The 19,417-nt window shown below is 55.8% G+C and overlaps 3 protein-coding genes across 3 annotated transcripts; all 3 read right to left on the reverse strand.

The window, feature by feature from the left end:
• Positions 1–3,671: 3,671 nt before the first annotated feature.
• Positions 3,672–4,464, reverse strand: LOC62_04G005397 (uncharacterized protein; the record flags this gene model as incomplete). Its single annotated transcript, XM_062771929.1, has 3 exons — positions 3,672–3,940; positions 4,064–4,173; positions 4,214–4,464. 3 exons carry the CDS (start codon positions 4,462–4,464, stop codon positions 3,672–3,674), a joined length of 630 nt encoding a protein of 209 aa, XP_062627913.1.
• A 1,554-nt stretch (positions 4,465–6,018) lies between these two features.
• On the reverse strand, positions 6,019–7,533 carry LOC62_04G005398 (uncharacterized protein; the record flags this gene model as incomplete). Its single annotated transcript, XM_062771930.1, has 7 exons — positions 6,019–6,090; positions 6,137–6,231; positions 6,261–6,277; positions 6,329–6,644; positions 6,681–6,850; positions 6,910–7,420; positions 7,527–7,533. The coding sequence occupies 7 exons, from the start codon at positions 7,531–7,533 to the stop codon at positions 6,019–6,021; spliced, it is 1,188 nt and encodes a 395-aa protein (XP_062627914.1).
• A 1,671-nt stretch (positions 7,534–9,204) lies between these two features.
• Positions 9,205–11,461, reverse strand: LOC62_04G005399 (uncharacterized protein; the record flags this gene model as incomplete). The annotated part of the gene is made up of 7 exons (XM_062771931.1): positions 9,205–9,772; positions 9,812–10,075; positions 10,113–10,180; positions 10,219–10,342; positions 10,379–10,730; positions 10,785–10,903; positions 10,956–11,461. The coding sequence occupies 7 exons, from the start codon at positions 11,459–11,461 to the stop codon at positions 9,205–9,207; spliced, it is 2,001 nt and encodes a 666-aa protein (XP_062627915.1).
• Between the last annotated feature and the right edge of the window lie 7,956 nt (positions 11,462–19,417).

Consider the following 19,417-nt stretch of genomic DNA (forward strand, 5'->3'; position numbering starts at 1 on the left):
ACTAGCAGACACGCCATACGTAGCAGCCACGCGACATTAGGGAACTACACCTGGGGTGGACGGCACTTCATTACCGTCTCCAGCTAACAGGTACCTCGCCGTGCGGCCTTTGAATCGAGTGCACCGAGGACGAGGGCCCCAAAATGGCATGCGGACGTTCGTCCTCGTCGCACTCCGAGTCGTCGCTGAAAGACAAGCGGTCGTGACCACCTCCAACATACATTCCCATGGTAGTCGGGAGCGGCGTCATCTGGGGCGGGGCCGCATTGTATGTCTCCGTGGTAGTTGAAGCGCCGCGTTGCCGCATGGAGATCGGCACCTGGCTTATTGATTCATTGGATGAATCAACGGTACGAACCGGCGGCTGCTGGTACTTTGGAGTCCTGCGGTTTCAGTTACTGGTCTGAAGTCTAGTTCAACTCGCCTCTTCCTCCGCCTTTGCACCACAATGAAGGCTGTCGCAGCGAGTCCAACCAAAATGACAACACCTCCGATCTGAGGTGGTAAGCGAATGCACACGAATCTGCAGCCAGTCACCTACCACCCCTCCCACGAGAGCACCGAGCGGGGGACTAGAGCCATGAGAAGTGGCGTCAGAACTGGTGGTATTGGATGAACCTGCAGGCGTTGCAATTGTTACGGAAGGTGTAGGGGCCGGAGGTATGACCCAGTCCGGAGCAAACTCTGGATCCCTGTGTTCTTTAGACTAATACTCGTACCGTGATTCCCGACCTACCCATACGCAGAGATGATGGAAACAGCCTCAATACCCACCGGCCATTCCCCATGCACGACAATTGTGAGGTTGTACTCTAGTGCTGGATCTAAGGGCGTTTCGTATAAGGGTGAGAAGTACGGGCTATCGCTAGAGGTTAAGACGGTGCTGGGCAGCCCATCCACGGGAGCTGTTGACAGGTTGAAGGTTACATTGCCTTGCTGAGGTGCCATTGTGCCGTTGATAGCGACATACGCAGTTTTGGGGGGCAAGCCAATGCTGCAGTTGCTCCCAGGCGATCCTTTCATAACTTGCATTGGACGGGTCCCACTCGTTGGCCCTGGATTGTTGGCATGGCGTTTCCATAACTGCACAATGACATAGCTGTACTCACAGTCCAGGGGCACCCAGTTACCAGTACACGTGAAGGCGGTGTTCAATTGATTTTCAAGCGTTGCTAAACTCGCTGAACGGGTAACATAGTCTCCGGTTTTGTTGCGGTGTCTGAGTAATGCGTCAATCCCTCTAAGTACACAGTTGACGATTACTTCTGGTGAGTGGAGACTCACGGCAGGGCCTGTATGCCAGTTGTTATCTGAAAGTCGTGAATCCAAAGCACTACGTGCGAAACTGTGATGTTGAGAGACCGACTGGCATAGCTGGTATTAGGCAGTAGAATGGTCGTTTCGGGCCAAGTGGCGTTCGGTGCAATTGACGCCGACTTGTCCCAGTCGAAAAGCTGAGGGGGTTCTCCCCCGCCTCTGACAGACGCACGTATGTCGCCGGGCTGTCCAGTGGTCGATTTGTAGGACATTCCAACCTGCGAAGAGTTGCCAAAAAAGTTTAGAGACACCTGGCCGCTGGCACTGGAGGCGTCGATTTGCCTATAAGCCTGGGTAGCATTCAAAGATTTGTCGGGATTCACGAAGGACAATTGAGCTGGATTCACGCTGTACTGAACCGCCGGATGAGGACTGGGAATAGTGATATTGTACGGTGCTTGGGGCAGATTCGTGTTGTTGTTCGATTGACTTTGAGAGATCCCCGCGGCCATCACACTGACAGCAGAATATGTCAGCCAAGCGATGGCTAGAAAGCGAAGCAACCAGGACATGTGGTTGGATATGACGGTGGGTCGTAGGGGATGGTGAGACAAAACGAGAAGTACGATTTAGAACCAGCCGTTTTGTAAACTGTCAAAACAATGACATGGTCATTGAGCTGCGAGTGAAGCACTGTCCCTTGGCGGCTACGACCGGCCTCCAATACGAAGGCTCGATGGCGCGGGCCCGTGACAGTGGAAGCACCGCACAGCATTCAACGGTTAGTTCTTGCACCGCCGGGCGTATCAGGTACCCGTTGGCCCCAACACACTTGCCTGTCTCCAAAGTGCTGTGATCCCTTATGAGGCCCAAGCTTCGTGCGGGTGGGGTAGGATCGCCGTCTGCGGCACGCTCTCCTTCCCTTCACAAGCCTCAGGACTGAGTGCGCACGGCGCTGTGCTCCTACTCCGTCACCTCGCAGCTTATTGCTGTACTGTACTGCCCCACCGGTGCACGGGTCGCGGGGCTGTTAAGCGGTTCTGGCTCAGCCACTGTTCGGCCAGTGCACGAGTGCCACCACCACGCTCCGTTGCGCCACCAAAATGAGGCTTTGTAAAGGCAGTACAGCGATTTAGGTCGCTAAGTGAGATTTTCAAATGGGCTGCGTGCCGTCGGTTTTCGAGCTTGGGCTGTGTTTGAACGCCATCAGCTGGGTTGCACACTGCGATGCATTCGGCGTTCTTGGTTATTGCAGCGGACGGAGCGGTCAGGAAGGTACAGCAACCTCCAGGACCTCTAGCGAGCAGCCGTTCACTATGCTTCTTTCCCTGGCAGGTGGCGTCCGCCACCAAAAGTGAGCCGCGGTCAAGCCCCCCGGCCACGGCGTGACAACAAACACGGCGTTGAGGCGCCCTGGCTTGGGCAAATCACGCTGTCGGCCCCTGAAGGGTTCCGATCTTCTGGCGTATGTCGCTTAATGCATATGCATTACAGAGGCAGCAACGGGAGATGTATGTAGTTGGACACCGTATGCGGAATCCTGGGGCAAGCTATGCAGCCCAGGAGCTCTTGGATCCTAGCAATGACCTGATTATCGCCCGGCCGCGCTACGACTCGAACGAAACCAACAGCCTAGGGTTCGGCTCGGCTTTCCGGCGGCACATCACTGGGAACTTCTTCGGGTTGGCGCCAGTTGGGATCGTATACTGGCGGCGAGGGCGGCTGCGGGCTTGGCAAAGCGCCAGCATCCTCATCGTGGAGATTGTGAATCGCCAAAGTCGGTCCCGATGACTCCGCTCCGGTACTGGAAGAATCCGGCTGGCGCAAAGACGCCTCTTCAGCCTTCGAGATCCGAGGTCCTGGCTGACTTTCCGTAGATGGCCCTCCGGCGCTTGCCACCTTCGTGTGCGCTACAAGTCCCCCCAGTGGCCCACCGGAAGCGGGTCTCAAAGTTGGAACACCGGGTGAGCCTTGGAGAGCGGCATCGCTTGACTCCACTTCCGTCGATGATGCTTGTTGGTGATCGGGAGAGAACGGCTCAAGGGATGGCCTATTGACTGGATCAATAACCCATGTGGGTCCTTGCTTCTCCCTCCAAGCCTGTTGTCTACTGCTGTCAGCTTTCTTGCGCTGCTTCACTGTTCCCACCTGCGTCTTCGAAGGACGAGGATTACAGCCCCTATCACCGCGAGCAATGCAGCTACGCCGCCGATCTGCAATAGTCAGGACTTGAATGGCTCCAGTTTGGACCTACTGCGCCCCCGACAATGGTGCCGATCGGGGTCTTGGAACCTTTGGTGGTGTCGGATCCATCGGGCGCAGTAGTAGGCGTCGTAGAAGGTTGCGGCGCATCATACGTACCCCAGTCTGCTGCCCAGTTCGTGTCGCTGTTCGATATTAGTGTCTTAGGCTACCTATTCCTGTCGCCTCACGTACTTGAGTCCAGCAGTGAGTGTAATGCCTCCAATACCAACGGGACCGTCCGCGCCAACAATGATTGACAGCGTGTACTGTACTGCTGGGTCGAGCGGAGTCTCGTAGAGTCCTGAAAGGTACGAGTACGCACTTGCGGTGGAGACAGTGCTTGGGAGGCCTTGCACAGGTGGGGCGGTCGATAGGTTGAATGACACTTTACCCTGTTGGTATCCCATGGTGCCATTAATGGCAAGGTACGATGCATTGGCTGGTAGCTCAATGCTACACACACTACCAGGACTCCCCACCATCACTGAAATTGGAAGTGGGGTCTGGTTTGATGCTGAGTGACGATCAGCACTTCTCATAAATGCCATTCACCACCACCTACCCCCAATAGAGCTTTTGAATGTCCACTGGCCAGAGCAAGTAAAGGCCGGGTTGAGCCCATCGGTGCGCACCAGCGATGCGCCACGCTGGTATCGGCGATCGTCGGGATCGCTGGAGGTTTCATCAGCTGAAATACTGCTTTCCCACATACGCTTGGGTCTGCAGCAGGGTCTCAATTAGGAAGTCGTGGAACGAGATGACCATACCAGCCATGCTCATCGTGATGACATGTGCGCCCTGGGTAATGTCAGGTGTGTCGACAACGCCGGGCCATATAGGGAGGTTGTTGGGCTGCCCATTCGGAATCGGGGCACCGTTGCCAAGCTTGACTGGGATTCCCCTCCCGTCCACGGTGTACGACAATGACATGGTCCCATTGGGCGAACTCGGAGCGTACGCCATTCCCGGTGCAATAGCCCATCCATAGAATGACAGTGTGACGCTGTTACTTTCGCTGCTGGTATTGGCTTGAAAGTAGACTTGACCGACACCGTAGGATCCAGGAGACACATTTTGTGACTTTGCAGACTCGGCGTATATCAAAGACCAAGGATTAACCGGAGGACCGTAGGTGACAGCTGGGTGTGTGCAGGGGATGATGATCGGCTTGCTCCGGTTGGGTCTGAAGGCTGCGACAGATACGAGCAAATGCCCAACCCAAGTGATGGTCAGCAACGCGAAGAGTGCCGACATCTTGATAGGAGTGCGGAGAAGAGAGAAGGAGATGAAGAAGAATAACGATGTTGAAAGCACGAGGGTGAGAGATGAAGCGTACGGGATCAACAATCCACGGTGCGGCCGCTTTTCAGAGAAATGGCGAATATCCGCCTATTGACGCCACAAGCCGCGGTGGCTTGAAGTCAGTCTCTTGGCGAAGTTAATCAAAATGGCCGTCACGGAACGGAGCTGGGCCCTGCAGATGATCACCAGCTTGTGACTCTGGGACGGTGTGAGGTTCAGTGCCGCACAATGCCAAGCCCTGGGACACACACTCTTGTGCTGATGCTGTTGGGAACCGTCGTTGACGACACGCTTCAGACCCGTGTCAATCTAAGTGTGAGGCGTTGAGGCGTTGAGTCGTAGAGGCGTTGAGACGTTGAGGCGTTACGCCTCAAGCTTGCTCCTGTGCTCAGGAACGCACCCACAGTGGCGGCTTGTCACTGTTCATGAAGAACAGTATTTCAGCATCGCTCTTATGCACCAGGGTTCAAGTGTATGTAAGTCAACTATATCTTCAGTCATCAAAGGTGAGTCGGATGGCTTTAGGTGGTGTCGCTGATCACTTGTGGAACTTGACACCTACATCCTTCGTCGAGTATCGCTTACAATACAGGCACTATTGGCATATAATCCAACATGTCGCGGGGATATCACCGGAACGGCGGCGGTACGCTCTGGTGCCGAGATTGAGGTTGCTCGGCAGATGAAGATAGATGACCTCCTCAAGCCGATGGGCGCCACTGGGGGTTGTAAATTGGTGGGAGCTGAACGTGGGCATCCACTGAGCCTGCATCTTCGGCATGGGCACCTTGGAGAGCGGGTGGCAGAGGATTTGCTGACGAGGAACCCGCGCCGAAACTCGCGGGGTCCTGGGCCTGGGCCCGGTCAAGCGCGGCCTCTTCAGCCTTCGACATCCGGGCCGTTGAACGGCCGTCAGTTGAAGGATTGGTAGTGCTCGGGGCGGTTGGCCCGGTCGCGTGATGGGTACTGTGGGAGAAGGTCGACAGTACTGCCGAGTCTGGCCCTGGAGAGCTGAGGCGGTAGTCACTGTTGATGTCGGGCGCAATCTTCGGTTCCACAGAGGGTGAAGTGGTCTCCACGATGGTTGAGGCGGGCGCAGCAACGGTTGACACATAGGGCTGAACGGATTGTTGGTCAATCTCCCATTGAGAACCATTTTGGGGGGTCCACGTCGTATGTCTAGTGTAATCAGCGTCTGCTGCTCAGAGTGCAGGCTCACTTCTGCCTCCTCCTCAAGAACCAGATTATGGCTCCGGCAATGACCAATGCCCCTACCACGCCGCCGACCTGCATGGTTAGAGATGGTAACAACACCTTCACGTCCAGGACTCACCACTCCGCCAGCAATGGCAGCAACGTTGGTCCTTCCTCCACCTTGCCTTGTGGATGGCTGGTCCGGGTTGCCGGCGGCATTTGCCGTAATGTTGACTGGGGTGTTGGGGAAATCATTTGCCCACCTGTCGGACCTCCAAAGCTGTCAGCATTACGCAGCCCGCGTCTGCATGTGCAGTAATGATGTACGCACGACAGGGACGACCAAACCTGAACCATGTCGATGCCGACTTGCCCATCGTTTCCAACCTCAATGGTGAGGTTGTAGATGAGTGTCGGGTCCAGTGGCGTCTCGTACAGGGTAAGGGGGAAGATGTAAGGTATGCTGGTGGACACTTTCGCTGGGAAGCCGGGAACGGGTACCGGGGCTGACAGTCGGAACGTCACTGTTCCCCTGTTATAGTTTCCTGTACCATTAACGTATAGATATGTCGTGTTGAGTGGCAACTGGATGCTGCAACTGGCTCCTGGGTTCCCAAGCATTGCGTTGTTATTCATACCGTTGGAATCTGGGGATGAGGGCATACTCCCACGGAAACACTCACTGGTATCGTTTGACCAAGAACCCGGGCTTGGGCAAATGAATGGCCCGTTCGGGGCCGCGTTCAGCCGCCCGCTCCCTGCGTACAAATGGGCGGCCTGGTTGGGAATGTAAGAAGCTGTCCTGTCGGTGATATCAGTAAAGGTGTCTTCTCCTGGCGTGCTGTGCTCATTGCTGGCTCAATATCGTTGTGTGTGTGTCACAGCGAGGGGAATGAAGAAGACGATACTCACGCCTCGGTTTGAAAACCGCGGTCAATTACCATCTGGCGGAAAGATGCCACCACGCCACCGACAGTAACTGTGAGGTTGTGGCTGCCCATAGTCATGTTTGGTGCCAATGGTCCGAAATCCAGAGTTGGCCAGATGGTGTTGGTGGTCGCGTTCGCCGGCATGGGCATGCTAGTTGCGTTGATTTCCGTTGTCCAAGTGTAGCCGTCTAGTGAATAGGTCACATTTGCCGTGGGCTGAGCCGGATCTAATGGCGTGACGAACATGTTCAGGACCTTGAGCTTGCCGTAAAACGAAAGGGAGAAAGAGCCAGTTGACGACGAGTTGAACAGAGAGAAATTGGGGGCTATGCCAAGCGCCCCCTTGCCGGAGGGACCGACCGCAATTCCATTAGGAGCATCGGACTTGAAGTAGGCCATACTCCAGGATGGATCGTACCTGAAGGCTGGATTTGCCGCGTAGACAGCTTTTGTCGCTTCGATCTGGAGGATGGGATTGTAGGCAACCACAGTAACTGTGGTGCATACTAGCCAGATGGTGGCGCGCCAAAGGTGTAGCCACAGCATGTCGCTGGGGTGTGAAGAGGTGGGGGGAAGACGGTGGAGAGGCGGCCACCTAACCTTTCATAGTATGGAGGATGACTAGGTGAAGGGCCAATGCGCACCACCGCAATGGCCAGCGAAGCATAAGTGGGCTTTGCCAAGCAGCCCGAGCTCTATCTTCGGGCTGTTATCACCGTGGTATCACCACTGTAAATTAGCAGCAGATCGACATTGTCATCATTTATGTTGACGTACCGGCATCCGGTAGTCCTTGTGATGAAAGGTTAATCCAGAGGCAGGCAACAAGTGCAGCAGTAATGAGGTTTGTAGGCCACTTTAGTGCAGCTACTCTGAGCGGACCCTCGACCAAAGCGAGATCTAAGTTCTGCTGTGCTATCGAAGCTCCTTCATTCGCTTGGCATAAACAACCTCGACACTGCTCGAGTACTTGTGCCCATCAAATGCTGGGATCTCTCTGGTCTGACCGGTTCTGACCGCCCCAAACGCCTATCCTCTCGCACCTCCGTGCCCGTGGGGATCCGAGCGCCATGGCCAATGACCTGCGAATGAGCTTGAGCACCGGAAATGTCTCTGTATCAAGACTCCTTGGACAATATCTAACAGTCAGCTTGTCGTTTGTCTGACTGGCGCACTGTGATCCAGCGACGGCGATTCATCTCCACAGCTGTCCGACCTGACAGCAGGTACTGGCGCTTGTCTCCAAGATTGGACCACATTGCGCAAGGATTACCATGATGACTTGGGACCAAAGCACAAAAGGCCCGTGCAAATGTGCCCGATATTGGCGTAGTGACATGCTTCCTTCGCCTAAAGATCAGCCACTGTCTCCAGGCGCGCTGTGCGCACGAAAGATCGCGGTGGTCTCAGCTTGGGCCGCGCAATCCAACAGGAGCGTGAATCACCGGTTACATCTTACCCGGCCATGGTTGTCGTTCCCAGTGAGGGGCGACCAAAGCTAGATGGGAGGTGCGAGTATGTCCAGGGCAGTCGGTGGCTCCCCAAATAGTAGTATTGAGGGAAGGTCTGGGCGGTGTCTTGGCCCAGCCGCACTGCCCCCCTCGTACCTGACGGCGAGCGCCGCACCATCTCTATGGCCTCTATATGTGTGTAGCGGTGCTGGGGAGTTTGCGGCAGGCGGCGGCGTTTCTTGCGCCTCGGCTTGCTAAGTGACGAGGGCATAATCCCGTGAAAATGCATGAAAATTCAAGTGTGGCAGTGTGGCGTTTTGGGGTGGAACCGAACTGGCATCGCCACCCTGCTACACTTCAGCCGCACGCCATATAGCAGAGAGAGAAAGTAGAACTGAGACATCAGAGGGATATGGCCTGAGGACTCCTTCCTCTCGCTTGCAAAAGACACAGCCATGTCCCGGAAAATGCTGGAGAGGGATCTAACACCGGTTTTTGGGCGGCGCCACAGCGGTCGCCCATGCCCGCCATACACAACACAGCATCCACGCCGCCATGGTTCCGCATTGCGATGATACTTGGCGTTTTTGCCCTTTGCCCTTTCCAAAACAATGGTGGCAGGCCCTGGTGCCGGTGAAAGTCCGTCGTATTGCTATTGAGACCGCGTACGGTGGATATGTGCCAGGAGAATGGCGTCACCGATGACGCAGACGTCCATTACGTTGCATACTCAAGGGAAAATATAGACAAATACTGGAATGACCTTGATAGCGCTGCCATTCATAACAAGTCCAACAGCATCCAGACGCTGTGGAAAACAAAACCATTCAAGTGAGAGTGTGGCGCCACTCGGGGTTGTACTCGGGCGGCAGAGTGTCGAGGGTGTCACCGATCCTGCCACCATCCTCCTCGCGGAGGTTATGAGGCACGGGGTTGGAAGGCTGCAACGACGATGATGAAGCCTGTTGTGACGCGAGGCCCTCGGCCTCCAACTCAGCCAGCTCGGCCAGTTCGGCACGTGCGCCCTCCTCGGCGTCTCTGGCCGCCTCTTCAGCTTTGGACAATGGGCCCGCGGGCAGTGGGCGAGGGACAGGGAAAGGCAGCGGTTTGGAAGTCGACGACGATCCGGAGGTGACCGACTCGGCGACCGTGGGCGAGGTGGGGCCGATCGAGGCAGTTGAGCCGCTGAAGGTGGTGGCGAGGCGGCCGAGCTGTTGCGTCGCCTCGTCTGGGTTCGACGTGGTTGGCGAGATAGGACCCGGGGCGAGGTGTCCGCCCTTCTCGTTCAGACCAAGGAGCGAGATCGGAGTCGAGTGACGCTGGTCTGCTGCAGGGACCTTGGGCGACGCTAGCGGGGTCGAGTAGCGATTCTCCTCGGTCTTCTCCGACACGTCACTGTGAGTGTTAGCCTCGATGGGGAGGACACTGGCTTACGATAGTGCTGTGCCCCAGAACCCGGAGCCAGTCTGGCCTCCTTGCGACCCAAACTCGGTGGCAGCATAGCCGCCCCCGGCAGCGGCATAGGCCTTCTCGGCGTCCTGGCCCTCAGTGGTGATTGGTGTGAACTGGGCGGCCGGGTCCGAGAGCACTACAGGCGGGGTCGTGGTGCTCGCTGCAGCGCCGCCATGAGGGAAGGGCTCGTAGTGCGCATGCTCCTCGTCAACCTCAAACACACCGTTCGGGTTCTTCCGAGTCGCTCTGGGGATTAGCGATATGGAGGATGAGTGTCACCCACTGCTTGCGCTTCTTAATGACAAGGAAGATGACCACAGCAACAGCAATGAGGGCAAAGGCACCGCCAGCCTGTTGTTATCAGCGAGCCTCATGGCAGTGTTACTCACTGCTCCTCCAGCAATGGCCCCGACGTTGGAACCGGACGAGTTTCCATTGTTGTTATGGTTGTTGTTATTGTTGTCGGTCTTCTTAGCTGTAGGAGTACCAAAGTCCAGAGCCCAATTGGGATCGCTTCGCGTCAGCAGCGTCACCAGCAAGGGTGCTCACTTGAGAGCAGAGTAGATCTCAAGTGTGTCAAGGCCGAGGACTCCGTCCTGGCCGACGCTGATGGAAAGACTGTATTGCAGCGTTGGGTCAAGTGGTGTGAAGTACAGAACGATAGCTGCCGCCCAAGGGTTAAAGGTGTTGATGGTCGTCGGGAAGCCTTGCGGTGGGGGAGGCGACAGGGTGAACGTGCCTTGCGGTGGGGGAGGCGACAGGGTGAACGTTGCCGAGCCATGGCCGATGCCGGCAGTTCCATTGATGTAAATGAACGACGTATTGGCCGGGAGCGAGACGCTGCACACCGACCCGGGCGCACCGATCATGGCCGGGACCGAGAGAGGAAGCTGGTTGGTGGCTAGTCGTGGGTCAGCAGGCCTCGGAACACCTTCTCGGGAGACCATCCACTTACGACCGCCTCCACCGATGGTGGCGCTGTAGTTCCATGTGCCGGACCACGTGAATGCCTTGTTCGAAGCACCATCAGAAGTCATGCGAGCATCACGGTAGGTGATATTGTTCACATCAGTTCTGTGGTGGAAAATGGGTCAGCTGCATTCACCCATGATCTGACCATACTCACGCTTGGGTGATCATCCCGGTGGTGATCGTCGCACCATAGAATGAGAACGTGTCGTTGACAAAGGATGCCGTCGCGGTGTGCGCACCCCAGTCGACCCGGTCATACCACAAGTTTCCGCGGACTGGGTTCTTGTTGGAGGGGATAGCGGGGTAGTTCTGCACAGTCGAGCGCCCATCCAGCTGCAGGATGGCTGCTGACGACTCCAAGGTGGAGTCGACGCTGATGTCGAAGCTGACCCACTTGCCATAGAAGCTCAGGCTGACCGAGTTTGTCGTCGCCGTCGAGTTGATCGTGTGTCGAGAGGTCCCGCCGCCGAACATTCCAGCCGAGTACGACGATGCCGGGGTGCCGTCAAAGACTTCTTCCCAGGCCTGAGCGGGCAGGTACGTCAGGAAGGGGTAGGTGTCCTTGAGCGTGAGGTTGAACTCGAGCGTCGGCGTGAAGGCCGAGGCGACCGAAGCCAGGGTGACGAGCGCTGCCGTCCACCTGGCGGACGGATGCACCATTGCACTTGGATGGTGAGGGTTGTATGACGAAGAGTGTAGTGTTGAGAGTGGATGTTTGCATTGCCCTTGGCGTTTGAACGCGGAGCAGGTTTGAGTGGGGGCGGGCGGCGGGCGGTGCGTGCGTCGTTGGGCGTCGTGTGCCCGGCGCGTCGGTGTATGTGTTGCGCGCGTCAGTCTCGGCTTCGACGCCGCCGCTCCGCTGGCCGCCGACAAACGTGTAAGGGCACCGCGCGCAGCACCCAGGCGTTTCAGCGCTCGGATCCCTCTTCGGACCACACACGCTGTGTACCACGCACAGATCAGCTCGGTGGCGTGGTGGCGCTGGGCGGCGCCGCACTCGCATCGCCGCATCGCCGCATGGCTGAGGGCAGTGCAGGTCACAAGAGACTGGTTTTTGTGAGAAAGTCCACCTCTATGCATGTACTCATACTCGGCTCGCCGCGGTCAGTGAAGCAGTGCTGTGTACCATGCTGGCTCCAAGGGCTGACAGCCCCAGCAGTCCAATGTGGCGAAAAGATGAGTGTGGCAGTGTGGCGGCACCGGGCGGGAGCGCTAACAAATGATACCTCGTCGATAGTCTAGACAGTTAATGAGGAACCCCAGCATCCGCATTGTCGGAGGTCTTTCGCCAACCAGGCCTGTACCGTGGAGGTAGTTTGGCTGGTGCCGGTCCCGCATCCTGTTCAAAGAGGTCGTAATGTGCACTGGACCCTGCGTTGTGGACGTATGGCATTTGTCACTGAACCGATTGCATGAGATTCATTGATTCCAGTTCGTTCATTATGTATAGAGTGCCTCGGTCTGTGATTATCAAGGAGATTCCTACTGCCGGTTCGACTCTACCCAGTCATCTTTGTACCTCGGGGGCAATTTGGCGGTCGCAGGTCCCGCATCCTCGTCAAATAGCTGGTGATGCGCCGAACCCGTCGCTTCCGGCACGTCACTCTGAGCTGTGTCCGTGGCCACTCCATCACTGGTGGGGAGGCGCGAGCTAGACGAGAGCCGGTAAGAGGAATCGCGCGCGGGTGGCGAAGGTAGCGCTGGTGAGAAAGCCTCGATCACTTTCGACAGTGGTCGAGCCGCGGTGACTTCGGTCATCTCGTTAGGTCTGCGGTGGAATGGTGTGACCACTTGATGCGACAGGTCTGGGGATTCTTCAAAGTACGAACTGACGTCCGCGTCGACAGTTCTCTGTTCCTCTTCATTCTGCTTCCTTTGAGCCCTGGATGTCAGTATCCACAGCACACCCAATTACCAACTGTTTCCTTCTGTACACCAAGAAAAGGACCACTGCGATCAATAACACGCCGATCGTTACTCCCGCCTGCTGTCAGATCCCAGGGCCTTGGATAAGTACCTACTGCTGCACCAGCAGTCACCGCTACGTTGCTATTGGATGCCGCTGATGGGCTTGAAGGACCGGATGAGGAGGACGGGCCCGCAGATTGCTTTACCGAAGTGGTAACACCGGAGGATACCACACTTGTGGTGTCCGGCTGTGATACTGGCGTAACCCCAAAGCCGGCTCCCCATCCCGGGTTACTGGTAGGACTGATCATCAACCACAATCTCTATCATCGACGAATATACTCACGTGAAGAATGATGCCACCGATACCGCGTTGAGGATGACATCGCCATCATTACCGACAGCCATTGAGAGATTATACTGAACTGCAGGATCAAGGGGGGTGAAATACGCCAAATGAGGCCTTCTCCACAAGCTTGATGTATTTGCAGTACGTCTGCCTTGGATAGTGTTAGGAGCGGACGGTGAGAGGTCAAAGTTGATGGAACCTCCATTATACGTTATTGTCGCATTCACCTCCACCCAGGAGCTGTTGGCAGGGAGAGCAATGGTGGAGGTTGCACCAGGAGACCCAACCATGGCTTGCTGGTCATCGGCATTCTGCCCTTGAACTTGATCAAATCAGCGCACTGCCGACCCCTTCGATGCGTACCACTTATCAAGTTCTGAAATGTCCAATTGCCTGTCCAGCTGAATGCCAAGTTCCTGGTACCGTTCTTGGCGGCGCGTGCACCGTGTAGTGGGTTGGTCGTCCTGTGAATGTCAGACCCATCGCAAGGTGACAAAACGTGTCGCAACATACGCCTGAGTCTCAAGAGAGTTGTTGAACCTAATACCATTAAACCCTAAAGTGTAGGGATTGTTAATGAGATCATAGTCGTATGAGTCGGCATTGAATGTAACCTTGGCAGTGTGAGCGCCCGTGGCAATGGATCCGAGTGGCTGTAGCAGGACCTCCTGGCCTGACGGAGCGACCTGCTGGGTATTGACCACCTGGCCGTCGATTTGGAGCGTTACAGTGGAATTGTGAGGGGGCGTTGAGTTGCTGGCTGTAACGAACACCCACGCCACGGCATCCGTGCCATAGTAGTCGAGCGAAACAGAGTACTCAACGCCGGGATGGTAGACAGTTGTGGTGTGTGCTTTACCGACCGCCAAGGCAACGGGAGTCCATTGATTCGCGGGGGAACCGTCCCACTGGCTTGACCAAACGTTCGTGGGGGTATAACGGAAAACGGGCGTCGAACCGTCGCAGAAGTTCCATGTGTCAAAGTTTGGGGTGAATGCCGCTGTGTGAGGGATCCAAAGTGTTGCCGGCAAGGCGACCAGCGGCGTAGCCAGACGTGATGGGTAGCGCATCTGTAGTAGAGAAGTGGTCGTAGGCGGAGGAACCAATGCATCCTCAAACTTCGAACATACATATACAGGCCCGCACCGGGCTACCCACACCACCACGGGAATCTCGGGCTCCTAGTCAGCCACAATGCGGAATGTGCAATACGCACAATAAGCTCACTCCTTCAAATTTATGGCTGAAGTCTTGTTCCTCCTTCCATCTCCGCACACAAGCCATGTACATACGCCACCGGAGATGAGGCACCGCCACCGCCACCATGCTCTGGACGCATGGTCCTGTGCAAACGACATCAGTCGGATGGGGAGCACCGGTGCACCGGCACACTGGGCCTTCCCAGTCGGTGGTTCGCTTAGACTCCAGGTGGCGCAGGATCAGCTGGCATTCAAGGGTGCCCCATGCAGTGGGAGTCCGCCATCGGGGTCATTCCTATCAAAATGTCAACATAAACGCACTCGCTCACCACCGAGATCTCCACACCCTTGTCCTTGCAAAGTATTGTTGACCGCCATTGCCGTAAAAACCAGAGTATACGGGTTTGTCTGAAAATCGTAGTCTGGTGAGTCGGAGTTGAATATAACGGTGGCAGTGTGAGGGCCCTTCTCGACGGCAACAAGGGTTTCTAGAGCTACTTGACTGGTAGAGGGAAGGACCTGCAGTGTGTTCACCACTCGGCCATCAATTTGGAGTGTGATGGTTGAGTTGTGCTGAGGGGTCGAGTTTCCGGCGGCAACGGAGACAAATGCAGTTGCCTCAATTCCGTAATAGTCCAGGGACACTGAGTACTGCGCATCGCTGCGGTACACAGCGGTGGTGTTTGAAAGACCGACAGCGAGAGCATCAGGCGCCCATCGTATTGGATTCGAGCTCGGCCATCTACTCTGCCAGGCATCACTTGGAGTGTACTTGAAGACGGGTGTTGAGCCATCGTACCAGCGGTAATAGAGGAGGGTGGGATCGAATGCTGCTGCTACGTGGGACAGCCATGCAACAGCGAACAAGGGATACACCTTGCTTGCAACTTGAGGGACGTTCATTCACAACTTTGGTGGGGCGTGAGCCTGTGGTGTGGGTCGATTGGGACAAGGGACTTGTGCTGAGCACGCGTGGACATATGTACGTTGTTGCCCTTCCCTTCGGTAGGGAGCCTCCGCGGTGTGGGTGTTCCGCAGAGCTTGGGCGTGGTCTCCTATCGTCATCAGGTTCAAAGCGGTCGGTGTGCTTCGGCAGTGACCTTGTTGTGACTTGGTGGTCTGTGCCCCTTTCAAAGAATGTCGGCCCAGCGAAGATCATCCGGGAAGGTGATGCGAGGAGACGAAAGCTGCCCGGCCCAATTTTCTTGCCGCTCGCACGGCAACAAGGCAACGCTTGATAACAACGACATGACACTGTAGACCCGAGAACTACTGGGCTGGAGTGCCGCAAGACCAGCGGATATTTGAAAGCCTGTTTGGTGGGGAGAAGTCCCAGCCGAGATACAAACGACTGGTGCTCGTGCCTCGGGCCTCGATTGTGGCTTTGCGGGACCACAGTGCATGGTGCATCACACTCGCACCCGCACGTACCGGCTCCATGGCGGGCATGAATCCGGAATGAGCCGCCGAACAAGAGCAATAACGGCTTGGAGGCACGTGTGAAGGAGGCCATGAAACGCTATGGTCGTGTGTATGTCTGGACAGTTGCGAACTGCAGGATGACGAACATGGACCCTGCAGTTGATCCCACTTACGTTGGGGCGATCATGCGCTTTGTGGGTTCTCCAAGCACGACGACTGTACCCAGTCCTCGTTATCAAGCACCAGCCCAGGTGGGAGCGTGTCCAAAGAATGCAGACATTACGTATCTGCACGGACAGTTGTGTCAGTGAACAACACAGCTATGACTATTCCCAGAAGTACGCCAAGCAGGATGCAACCCACGCCGAAAACAGGGATGCCCGCGTGGCGTTGTGGCGGTTGTGCAGTGCAGGGCTGTGGTCGGCGGCGGCGGACGCCGAGATGGCGTCGATGGCGTTGGCTTGATTCCGCCGCGAGCCAGCCAGTCTACGTGCATACCTCGGTACGGACAATTCCCAAGACGCCAAGGTGTAGCGCGATATCACGAGACCCCCGATTCATACAAGTGTAGGAGGCAGTGACATGGCAGTGAAGAGGCAGTGGGATGGCGCGGGGAGGCTCGGAGGTGTGGCTGCAGCCAAGATCCGTTTGTGAAAGCCAGCCTACCTTGTCAAGATGCCCATACGGGGGCTTGTAGCAGTCCTCTGTCAGAAGTGGTGATTCCACGACCCCACTTCTGGTGTGTTGATTCACCAGGGTCTCACATACATAAACGAACAGCGGATGATTGCGAGTCATTACAGTTCCTAACCACCCAAACATGGTTCACCTCGCTTTCGGTCAATTGATACTTCTCCTCGCTCACCTCACCATCACAGGAGCATCCACATTCGCACCAAATCTGGAGTTCAACGTCACCATCTCGGACACATTCCCCGGGATAGCATACGGCCGGGTGGGCGACTGGCTTTACCCCGCCACCGACTGGGTGCAGTCATTTAGCGGGTCACCGGCGTCAACATACGTCCCGGGGATGTACGGAGAAGGCGTATCAAGCCATACAAGTGACAAATCGCCCATCTATCGAAATTACGATGGAAATCTCTTGCAGTTCTTCTACTACGGCAGAGAAGTGGACTTGAGGTTCAGCCTCGACCCATTCAGCAACTCTACCACGGTCGGGGTTGGTTCCGCAATCAACGCTCACGAACTCTCTTTAACAGAAGTTACACTTTGGCCCAGTAACATCCAAGGTGACGACTGTTCCAGTGGAAATCCGATGTATCAGTCCATGGGTGCAGTCCCTTTCAACTGGAGCCAGAACGTGGGATGCCTCTCGTTTGGGCCGAACACAAAGAACATCATCAACTACAACCAGAATAACACCAAGAACGTGAAGCTTTCGTTCTACAACGCTACATTCACCACTAGGATACAGACGCAGGCGTGAGTATCATGATTGGACGTCTATGTACATTCTACTCAACTGATACTTCTATTGCATGCGTACAGTGCCAGTCTAAGCAGTATTGTACAACGCTACGCACCAGTCGCAAGAAACGGTGGGATTAATGATGCCTACCAGTACTCGGGGTCATGGAAGTTTGTTGGAAAACTCGGTAGTAAGTCCGCTTGGAACACAGGCCGGGCATCGAGTAGTGCTTACGTGCAGACTCAACCCAGAAAGTTAGACCAATGTCTGCGTTGAAGGGAGATCCAGGTTCCATGTGTCATATTAAACTACCGACCAACACCTCATACGTTATCATTAACGGCACTTTGGGATACCAGCAAGGGGATGTCACCGTCACCATCTTCCCTGCACCTCCAGTGGAGGGATTCCCCGACACGGTTTCAACCAACAACTCCTTTGCAATCCCATCACCACTATACCAGACGCCGCTGGATCCTGCAATTGCATATGAGCTGTCAGTCAATGTAGGGAAGAATGGTCCGGCCATCATCGACACAGTCACGGTGTACTCTGGTTTGAGGTGAGTTTGGGAATCGGTCTGTACCGTTGCTGATCGCCACAGTGACGAGAGCTGGGCAGCTGATTTCGGCATGAAGCCCGCCACACCAAACAGTAACCACACACCCCCAGGTGTCATCGCGGGTGGAGTGGTGAGTGCCAATCGAAAATGAAATTCCCTGACATTGGCAGGTTGGGGGAGCCCTTGGCGCGCTTGCCCTTGCTGGAATCGTATTCAAGATCCTCCAGAGGAGGCGGTGAGTGAGACTGTCGTCAAAGTGTCTAACGACCAGAGAGAAGCAGCGCGTATTCAAAGGGACCTTGGTGGACGTCGAACCCAGCGAGCAACCAAACCTTCAGCCGTTCACCAGCACCAGGGAAGCGAGATATACACCCGTGGCGACAGGCGAGCATTCGGAGTCGACATTCTCAGAATACGACCCGACATCACCATTATCTGCAACGCGACCATCTTCTGAACCTCTGTCTAAAGCAGAGGAAGCAGCGGCGTCGTATTCTGCGGCAGCGTCAGGTCAGCACCCGTGGGACGGCACACCCCCAGCTGCGTCATCGTCACAAACGCGAGCACCGCCGATGATACCCAGCCTCCGCGACGAGGATGCAGGTTCGCTGAGCACGAACCCACCCCTCCCACCCCAGTACAATCCCAACTGGAGTTCACCGCCTACATGAACACTTGGGCTTCGTGTACATATGCATTTATTTTGGCGTCCTTTGACGTTTATCCCACCAGGTGTTCAGATGACTATGGTGAGTAAAAGGGGTTAGTACTTGATATCTGTTCGCATTCAAGAAGTGGACATAGTGTGCAGGTCTAAGAGTATGACGGGGTGACAGATGTCAACCATTCCACCGATCATCCTGGCATCGCCTCGAGATCCACCTGCCAATGACTCCTCATCCTGCACTGCCTGATGGTAGCGTCGCCTTTCAGGAGGAATTGCTGCTGTCTTTTCACGCGGTTGACGTAGCGAAAGTGTTGAGGTGATGAAGACTTTTGTTCGCTCGATGATGAAGGAACCAGGCCGTTGAACCAAAGAGCAACGGTGAAGCCCAAGGATTCCGTGCAATGGGTACACATCTGCTTGTCGTGCTTTCGGGCAGCTATACACGGACCACGTTTGCCCGTGCCGGTGGCTCTCCTTAGTACGTCAAATAGACCCGGTCAATGCCCAATGCCCCTTGCACTCCTAACATATCTGTTATGAGTCCATTGTGTCCCTCATGGACCAGCTTCGGCTGATACTTGCACCGCAAACCAGTTCCGCTGTGAGCCCCAGAGGACAAAGCCACCAGTTGGACGAGGTCACATCCCGCGTAAGACAGGGGGATGCAACGACGTGGTTTGAAAGGAAATCACCTGGCGATGTAAGAGTTGGATTCGTTCTACGGCCCGGGAACGATCTTGCACATCAACATATCAACAGTGATTGAATTCCTGCCTACCCCCACTCTTTGGAGACATATGTAGTACGGTGTTCGCAGTGTTCCCGTCCCGTCATGCTGTCCAGGGTGACTGGTGGTGATGCATCTGGGCCGAAGACACGCACGATGCACGTGCCTGTCAAGTTGCCGCTCCGGTCTGAGCGCTGCAACGCCGCCTGACGAGGAGGTGTCTGCTGATCTGTGCTCGTGCCAATGCTGAACACGATCAACTAGCGAAATCAGGGGTGGTGATTGATCGTAGTGCAGCTGCAACGCCCATGGAGATGGGTACACACAATCACTGCGCGGGCTATGTACGA

Source organism: Vanrija pseudolonga, chromosome 4 (genome assembly GCF_020906515.1).
Source record: "Vanrija pseudolonga chromosome 4, complete sequence".
Taxonomy (NCBI): Eukaryota; Fungi; Basidiomycota; class Tremellomycetes; order Trichosporonales; family Trichosporonaceae; genus Vanrija; species Vanrija pseudolonga.